This window comes from Montipora capricornis, chromosome 6 (genome assembly GCF_036669925.1).
Source record: "Montipora capricornis isolate CH-2021 chromosome 6, ASM3666992v2, whole genome shotgun sequence".
Classification (NCBI taxonomy): domain Eukaryota; kingdom Metazoa; phylum Cnidaria; class Anthozoa; order Scleractinia; family Acroporidae; genus Montipora; species Montipora capricornis.
In genome coordinates, this window is record NC_090888.1 from 65890435 (window position 1) to 65900434 (window position 10000).

The following is a 10000-nucleotide window of genomic DNA, read 5'->3' on the forward strand; positions in this document are numbered from 1 at the left end:
AAACGCGTGGATTTCACAGATAAGCCGAGACGACACGAAATCGAAAGACTTTGTTTCTGGGAAGCCTGCCTTACTCTGGGACAGATACAACGAATAAAGGACAATTTAAAAGCTTTCGCAGCGATTGACTCACGGTTTAATGTTAGATTTTAACTTTAAGTGTGGGGTTGGACTTATTTTGCTGAAATTGTCTTTACAGGTTTAGCAATTAAAGTTTGCTGTGAACAGTTGTGTTTTATCCTGTAAAGCTTTCGCAGCGATTTAGCACGCGTTGGTTCAGGGTTTTAGGGTAAAAGGCGAGCGAGTCAGAATTTGTCGAAAGTTGGCTTTTTTGCGATAAAGCGTTTCTCGGCCGGGTTTCCACCGATGTCTTCCCAATTCACACCACCGAAGCGCTTGAACCCCTCGAACAAGTGTGCTCAATTTCGACCGATTAAACCACAACGTCGCGGAGAAATTCATCTCATTAAATATGCCCGATGCAAATGAGTTGCTCCGGTTTTGAATATTTAATGAGGTGAATTTAACTTGAGTATCAGGCGTTTGTGATACTCAGGTTAGCAAATGTCTAACTCGGAGGCGTTTTATTCGATTTCGCTGAAATTCGACAGGCGAATGCGAGGGATGGAGCGCCCAAATTGACTGAGTTTGAAGGAAATCGGACGAATTTCGAAGGAAAAAAGCTTCTCACCTTCTCAAGGTGAAGGACTGAGACTCTAATCGACCAAGTACTTTGACAGAAGAAGAGGGAAATCATCGAAACAAAGGGAATGAGGAGGCCTTTTCTTCTCATCTGGCGGCCATAGCAGTTAGCGAAGGTATTAAAAGAAATCCAACTGGAAACTGATACAGATAAGGTCGACGCCGAGTGTCAAACTTCCTAGTCACCTTGGCCACAAACAACAACAATCTTGCCCGCGATTTCCTTCCCTTGCTTAAACGGACGCAACGAAACCAGAAATCATCTGGTTGTACGCTTTCAAAATTTTGAAGGCCTTAAACTGCTTGTTTGTATAGTAGCTTGTCTCTAAAACTAACTAGGAAAGCAAGTCTGAGACTTCTAGAGGAGCCAAACTGATCGCTCTGTATGGCCGCTGGGTCTACGCAAACGACAGAAAATCTTCTTCAAATAGCGCTCTCGAACGTGGCTTTCGAGGTTTTTTTTGTGTAGGATGAAAGTACTGGTACCTCGTCGAGTGATTTTGGGTCGCTTTCTTGGGAAATATCCATTGGAAAGATGAATTATTTGAAGACTTCGAACGTGAGCGCTCAAAATGTCATACATTTCCCTATAATCAGGGGCACCAGAATGGCGGAAACCTAATTTGCATAAGGTTATGACGTCAGCTGAAAACCGAGAATACAGGGATAAAAGAAGATTCGGAAAAAAAGCCTTTAACAACTGAATACAAATAAGAAATCAAGTGAAAAAAAACATAATGTAATAATAATAATAATAATAATAATAATAATAATAACAACAACAACAACAACATATCCTTTACATAATTATATGAAGAGACAGTGCAGCCCAGTGGTTAAAGCGTTTGCCTTGAGATCCTCGGCTGGGATCCCCCAGAAGACACATTCTTACCACTGGTTGAACTTGTTCCCTGTAATTCCTAGTTCAACTTCTCAGCTGCACTTGTAAATAGCCAACTGGCCAGTTGGGATTCTTAACAGTTGTTGAATGTTCTGTTTTGTTGTGACCGTTCCACTGGCCCTGAAAAGCCCCTATGGTGAGTGGTTAATTACAGTGTAAGTATTAAAGTATTGTATTGTATCTTTGTCAAGGGGTTTTTGTGGTGGTCTGCCGTCCAACTACAAACTCCACCTGAATGGGCTTAACTTTAGTACATGTAGATACTAGTATATCAATAACATTTATTTATACGTAATCAGTTATTATGTAAATGCCAGCACGAAAATGACATCAACATTGGACAACAAAATAAATTGTGAAAAAAAAAAAAAAGAAACATTTAAAATAGAAGGGGTAATCAGGCTTTGTGAGTCAACACCCACTTAGTAATTGGCACTGTCTAGGGACTCCATTGCCATTCATCAAAAACGTAAAAAGAAGATTACAGAAAAACCTGTAACAACCAAATACAAAAGGGAAATCAAGTTAAGAAATCCAGATACCAACCCTATCCAACAGGGCATATGTTCGTAATCCGAACGCAAATACAACAAAATTACATGTAGATTACACAATAAACAGTAAAAGAAAATTAATTTTGCCAAAAATAGTTACTACACAATACCAGCCTAATGTACTACCCACATGTATGCAATGCATGCCTATTTTCAAAAGCATATGAGCACTGCATCTCTTTTTTTGTAGTGAATCATAAATTTCTTGCCATGTTAACAATAAGCATTTCTGACTGCAGTTACATGTGTTGCTGTTGTTAACGCATTGACTTCTAGGAGTGAGACTCAATAGATTTTACTCTGTCAAACACCAGGTGATTTTACTTGTCAATGGAGGGCCATTCAGAAGTCATTAGCGAGCTTAAGCATGCATGTTTTTGAGACACAGACGACAACCAGAAGTGATCTGTTTTCCCTTTTAAGTTGTTTACACAATCACATTTACCTTGCTAAGATCCTTTCCCCATTAGAGATGATTAGCATAAAAATCTGGGAGACACCACTGTCCTGGCATGCGAAAATTTCTCGTACGGTTGCTGTTCGCGTCTCAAAAATGCACGTGCTTAAGCTCCCTAATGAGTTAAAAGTGAACCTGTACTTAGTTGTGCTTCATTGACTCTATACAACTAGCTGGTGCCAGAGGTGTTTTAAATGAGCCACAAGGGTGCCCTCAACCTCATTCCCAGGGTGGAGAGAAGAGAGACCCTGGAAACAAGGTTGGGGTGCCCTTAGAGTGGTTTTCAATTGACTGTAATTGTGAATAAATACCAATCAAAACAATTACTTCGACAAATCACAGCAGGTGCAAACAGTGCAATGAACCAATCCAAATTCGTAGCAATTCCATATAACTTGCTCAAAACGCAGGAAAAATTGCATGTGCAAGTCGCGATTGGTTTTGGTTTTCCTTCTCATTGTTTGATAAACTGGCGTGAGACTTTTAAACCAAGATAATCAGCTGGATAGTTTTAAAGCCCATGCCTAATACACAAAGTAAACTTTTACAGAAAAAGCAATCGCCAGCATACTCTTGTGGAAAGGATCTGAAAATTGCAAGGGACCATTGGAACCCTGTGGTTCATTTCCCCCAATAAAACTGATAAACTGGTAAAACAGAACTTAACATACAGTACAGTGTAGTCAATTCCCCATTTTATTATACAACAGTTTAATACTGAAAAAATGCCACTGATAATATTACAAAAAAGAACCTCAGTCTTTAATTATTAGCCTGCAGGTTGAGTGTACCTACAATAGGCCAAGCTGTATAATTATTAGCTTGACATAACATTAATATCAGGTGAATTCTTGTTTTCAGGTTATGGTCGAGGGTGGAATCATACATTTTGTCATTATAATAACTGCAAAGTTTAGGTTAACTTTCAAAATTCAATAGACCTTATTCCAAAATGGCCACTGATTTATGCACATACAAATTGGCCCTTGTTGACTCGTTCAAGAGAAAATATTCTTTTGAATTTTAAGCTAAAGAATGAGGCATCAAGGGCTAATTAAAAAAAAAAAACAAAAGAATATTTAAATGGTGCCATTTTGGAAAGAGGTAGATTAAATAAAGCTAATAAATCCTAATTAAACCTGGTTGTTCATCTCCATAAGAGTTAAAAAAAAAATCATCTGATTAAAAGATTCAATCACTGAACCAATGATAAACATAAATTTGCTCATTCTCTTAATAATTTTTAATAAAATGAACAAATTGAATAATCATTATTTTAATTCACGCTTTCCAATTCATTTGCAGATTTTTGTTTTAAGTTGACATTGAAACCACTCTTGACAGCTGATTTTAATGGCTTGTTAGTCTTAAGCTCTTTGTTGTAACAACAATAATTATGACACGTAATATTGTTTCAGTGTTAGAATTGCTATTATACTGAAACAATATTACATGACTGTAAAATGTATTCTTCTCCAGCTGAGTGCACGGACATTTTAACAATATAATTCCATGACTAAACGTTTGATACAAGTTGTATAAAAAATGCAATTCAAAAGTTTTCAGTGGCTTAGCCATCATGGTGTAAGAGGTGATAATACAGTATACCCCGATCTACAATGTGCAAAGATGGTTAGCATATACACTGTACGTGCCAGTTCAAAATGAATAAGAGTGTTTTAAAGAAATCTACATTTTGGGGGCGTTTTTAATAAAACAGTTTCAAGGTTCCACTCACACTTGATGGCTATGAGATGATTTTGGCCAACTCAGTGCTACAGTACATCACTGCCTCATTGGCTATCTATCAACTCCTACCCAATGTCCACTTGCATGCGAATGGGAATAATAAGTTAAGTTCTTATAAGTTTCCAACTTGGCAACACTTGATGCAATCAGGTTCCATTTTAGCTATAGGTCATCAGTATGAGATGATAACCAAGACTGAGTGAACCAATCAGAAGGCTAGAAATGCAATATCTGTGGTCGAAAATGTTGAATACTTGTCTTGATTACTATTCAACAATGGAGAGATTTAGCATCAAGTTTATGGCATTAAGTTTACAGTGAACCGCCAGGCTGCCTTTTGCCAAGAACTTATTTGATTTTAGCTGGCATTTATGGCCTGTTGCCTAAAGACAAAAACATGTAAGTAGCTTCTGAAGAGAAAGAAAAGTTAGAATAACAGATTTTTTTTACTTTCACAACATGCAGCATGATCCATCATTATACATGTAGCATTTGCTATTTCAAATACCAGTATTATGTTAAAGCTCTAAAAAGTTCACTTTTTCTTTGGAGGATTATTTACTGTAACAATATATTATTGCTTTCTTATCAGAATGAAGGGCTCCGCTTTAGGCCATGCAGTAAACATGCAAAATTCTTCTTCTTCTTCAAAGGTTAATCTGTCCCAAAGTATCTTTGTCCAAAAGATGCTGGACAGTCAGAGTGAACCTCTGATGTGAGGATGGTAACTGATGGGAAACTCTTCAAAAGCAGCTCAACACCTACAGTTAAAACAAGAAATACTTTGATGAAAAAATACAGTGTGCATGATTGACATACAGTGTACATGTACACTGTACATGAATGAAAGAAATGTATTATTTGAAGTGCGGGTTATAGACGAAATGACACGTGGTTCCTACCATTTAACTACACAATTAAGAAATAATTATATTATTGTCTTATTTTAATAGACACCTGAAAAATTCTGGCAGCTCTAATGGGATTTGAAACCATGACCTCTTCGGTGGCGGTGCAATGCTCTACATGTACCAACTGAGCTATAAAGTCACACAGTTGGGAACAGGTCAATAATTTGTTGGGCTCAAATTAAAATTTTGTTCCTGTGAAATTAGGACTCAATGAATGAAGGAAATGTATACATTTGAAGTGCGGGTTATAGACGAAATGTAGAAGTAATCACTGCACTTTTAATTAATAAAATAATAGACAATTGTCTAGTTAAGTGTAAGGATTATTAAATGCTCTACCAACTGAGCCATGAGGCCACTCAGTTGGGAGCCCGTCAATTTTTTGGGCTCGTGTGTTCCCGTGAAAGGAATTGCTGAATGAAATACAGTAAATGCAGGTACGGTATCAATATTGAAAGAAAGGGAGAAGCGATCATCACACTTATCTAGACAAAATTATTTAAGCAACTGTCTCTTCCAGACACCTGAAAATTTGGAGGATTAGGTATTAATAATTGAAGCATCTACGTCTACAGTGTACAGTACATGTTCCAGCACTTAGCAAAGTCCCTTTTTCACTTGTGGCTGTTTCTGATAAGGTGGCCTCATACACCACAAGCCTGTTTTGAGACATCAAGCCGAAGTGGCCACTTCTGCTGGAGAGAACAGGACAGCCACAACACCGGGGACTCCATCCCCTACTCTTCTCAAAATAGTGAGTGGCTTCTTTAACGTCCCATAGGGAACTTTAACCCATTGACTCCCAGGGGTTCCCCATTGACGAGTAAAATCGTCTGGCGTTAGACAAGAGTAAAATACTCTGGCGTTAGACAGAGTAAAATACTAAGTCTGGCCGGTTTCGGCCAGTTTGGATGTCAATGGATTAATAAAAAAAAACATGGAGGATACAGGCTCTAAGGTTTATACTGTAGGTGCCAGAATATCTAAATTACATTACATGTACATGATTGTGCAACCAGCCTGCAGTGTGAAAAGCATTAAAAGGAATCTTTTCTCACCCTTTGGAGTAGCAAATACATTCAAGAGAAGAATGTTTTCTTCCTTTACACCGTGATCAAGAAGAACTCTCATGGCAGCAGTCACTGTTGCTCCTGAATCTGTAGTGAACAAAAATGGAACCCAAGAAATCATGCTATACATGTAGATGTACAGGTGTAACTGCATTAAATTGAGACAATAGGCCTTTTTCGATATAACATAGTGAGGCAGTGAGGACAAAGACAAAGGAAAGTGGATGATATGTGTTTCTATTGTTTTTGTCCTCACTGCCTCACTATCAAGCTGAATACAGTGTATTTGATATTTCGAAAATGGCCTACAGTGTATTTAATGAGACAAAGCAGTCGACAAACAAAAAAACTACATGTAGACTTTGTTGACACAGTTATACAATTGTATGAGTGAGTGTACAACAGTATGTAGTCCCTAGAAGAATGGTTTTTCATGCATGCATGTGACGTTTCAACAGTACTTGTAACCTTAGAATGGACTGTCATCTTTGAAGTCAAATTTCCCTGAGCTACATGTAGAAGAAGATCATTTTGAACTACTGTAACAACATAATTATTAGGTGAAGCAACTGTAGTATCAACTCACTCAACAAAGGGTACATAAGAAGCACTCTTCTCTGTTCCATTCCAGGAGGAAACTTTGCATAGTAAACCTAAAAAAGTTACATGTTGTTCAAATGCTCACTACCAGAATCTTTATATTTTTGTATGGTAGAAGAAAGTTTATTTAGGTGATTTGAAAGGTTTTTTTTAGTAAAATGTAAAAATTACCTACATGTAGGAAGATGCATGACATGACTGAAAATTATTTATTATATATTAATTAAAATTAAATGTACATGATTGTTTTTACCATTGGTGCCTTAGTTTCTTCATTGATTTTTATGAGAATTTTTCCTATCCTTATAGAGCGACAACAGTCTCGTAAGCCCTTTTCCATAGCTTCCCCTGTAAGATAAAGGACATGAATCAAGTTAACCCCACACAAAAATAGCCTGTCACTTTCACAGAGATCGATCCACTGCGAGTGAGTATAATAATGTACCAAGCTATCTTTAAGACCTTGCTTTAGTAATAATGCTATCATTACCATGATAGAAATTTAACTTACTTAAAAACCAATACTCATTAACTAAATTTAATATATACTTATAATATAATTATAATCATTAAGTACCCTCATATTACCCATTCCTCTGTGATTTGCCTAACTTAATGAAACCCTGCCTGTCAGTCAAACTCCAAAGTGTGGTAAAGGAATCATTTTAAGTGGCAGAGATTTTCCTGATTTTTTTTTTTTTTTTTTGGGGGGGGGGGGAAGGGGGGGAGGATTATTCATTATTTTAACGGTCTGAATACTATTGTTTCTGACAGATGAGGTTTTCTTTACATGTATAATAATATAATTATAAAAGAACATTATTTTTGGTACCACTTCGCATTATGCTAACTCCACAGTTTCCTCTCTGAAAGGCTAAACCTTTATACATGGCACCTGCAAAGAGAATGAAAGTATTATTATTTTCATAGTGAATGATCTGAATCATGACAGACATACATGTAACTATATTACAGCCTTTGACTCCCAAACCAGCCTAAACCGGCCAGACTTAGTATTTTACTCTGTCTAATGCTAGACGATTTTTTACTCGTCAATGGGGAACCCCTGGGAGTCCATGGATTAGCAGAGTTTGATCAGATCATCCACCGAAGTGCAGTCCAGAGAAGGACCGTTGTTGGTGACTGACATTATTTATGGACAACCAAAGTGACTTATCTCTGAAAACGACTTTCAATCGGGCTTAATTTGTGAATGTCAGATCACACAAACACCAGCCATTCTCTGGACTACATCTATCCCAATGATCAATATTCCATGACAATAATGTAAGAAATATCAAAAGTAACACAATAATTTTCCTTCATTTACGTGCAATAATACGCCTGCCCACTGAAACTGATACTGTCAACACTAACCTTGTTTGCTTTCCAAATTTTATGCTATACATGTTTTAAAATAAGGCAAAAACACTGAACTTTAAATTTCAACTAAACAAGCCATTTTTAACTGCACTTAAAGGAACTAAATCATGGTTTGTGACCACCAGATTTTGATTCACTTCAAACGCTACTTCAAACACTGGTTTACGTTTGAATGTCAAACCATTGATTTAAAAAGTAAAAGAGCATACTGGACTTGAAAGTCCACTTTTAAAAAGGTTTTCAGAACGCTTGTTGAACAATAATGAATGTACTGTAGCTTACAAATTTACGATTCAAGACCCACCATTCTGACACGTGTGCTAAATGTCAGTGGTAAAAGCCTCAAACAAAAGTCCCTTTATACGTCAACTTATTCCAAAATGGCAGCTATTTTAAATAGTATTGTTTTGTTTGCTTGCAAATTAGCCCTTTTCGCCTGGGCAATTCTTAAAAGTAAAAATCAAAACAATTACATGTATTTAACCCTCAACGAGGCAACCAAGCCTAATTTGCATACAAAAGAATTTTTAAATGGTGGCCATTTTTAAATGACGGGTACACATATACGCGGTGGAATATAAAGTTGTTTGGAGCAAAAGGCTGCTGTCACAACAGTTTCATTAACTGTGAACATAGTTTTTGAGTGAACCTAGATGTTGATAATCCTTTCACTGCCGAGGGCTTCCCCATTGACAAGTAAAATCATCTACATTTGTAGCGTTTAAGACAGAGTAAAATCTATACATGTACAAGTGTCAATTTGCATTTTTGGTGGTAAATGGCTTAATGGAATGTGGGCAGAGTTATTAAAGTGACTGAGGCTTCCAAACAAAAGCACTGACAGGGTCCAAAATTATCTTTACACGTATATGGGCGCCAACTGACGACCAGATAAAAAATTTCAGTCTCCAGAAATTTTTGCCAAATATTGCAATAATATTTTAAAGTATTTCAATAAAAGCAGTGTAACCCTAGCAATTCATTGAAACTATGTAGAAGAAGAGATTTGTTGAACAATTCAACTATAGAGAATTGCGATAAAGTTGTCTGAGTACTCGTAGTTTAAAAAATTAAAAACCATCTTAAAAATGTGACGATGTTTCGATGTTTGCTTAACGTCATTATCAAGTCAATAATGAGTGAAATGAGAACGATTATAAATGTAAAAGAATTCCTAGGAGACATGAATAACAAAGTGAAAATATGCAAATATTATAACAATTTAAGTATTCGCACGTAGAGTCACATAAAAGGTCTGGGCCGGAGGTGCGAATACTGTAGAGTCTTTCTGAGTATTTTAAACTTGGGGTTCAATTCCTTAATGAATAGCATCTCAAAAATTAGACAATCAAACTTTGATCTACATGTACACTTCTTTAGAACAGAAAATTGCTTGTCAACCAAAGAAGCAAATGCAAATTTTGAGCGCCAACATTGGTGTCCAAATTAAACCTGTCTTTCAGACTAAGAAGATTGGCCAAATCCTCGCTTTAAAAGAGAAGAAGCCCCCTATTGTCAACAATCAATGCATGGTCTACAAAATTAATTTGAATGTGATCTGTGCAACGCAGATTATGTCGGGTACACCGCCCGACATTTACACATGCACACCAGCACATTAACGAACACAAATACTCTGCAATCAGGAGGCATTGTGAGCAACACGGTCTATT

General features: G+C 36.8%; 1 protein-coding gene across 1 annotated transcript in view; it reads right to left on the bottom strand.

Annotated features, from left to right (window-relative positions):
* Positions 1 to 3291: 3291 nt before the first annotated feature.
* Positions 3292 to 10000, bottom strand: part of LOC138052923 (uracil phosphoribosyltransferase homolog) — a 12597-nt gene continuing 5888 nt past the window's right edge. The window contains exons 4-8 of the mRNA XM_068899526.1: positions 7777 to 7839; positions 7198 to 7292; positions 6931 to 6997; positions 6333 to 6431; positions 3292 to 5124 (exon numbers count right to left, since the gene is read on the bottom strand). Coding sequence (XP_068755627.1) covers positions 5018 to 5124; positions 6333 to 6431; positions 6931 to 6997; positions 7198 to 7292; positions 7777 to 7839 — 431 coding nt within the window. The 3' untranslated portion in view covers positions 3292 to 5017. The remainder of the gene's footprint in view (positions 5125 to 6332; positions 6432 to 6930; positions 6998 to 7197; positions 7293 to 7776; positions 7840 to 10000) is intronic.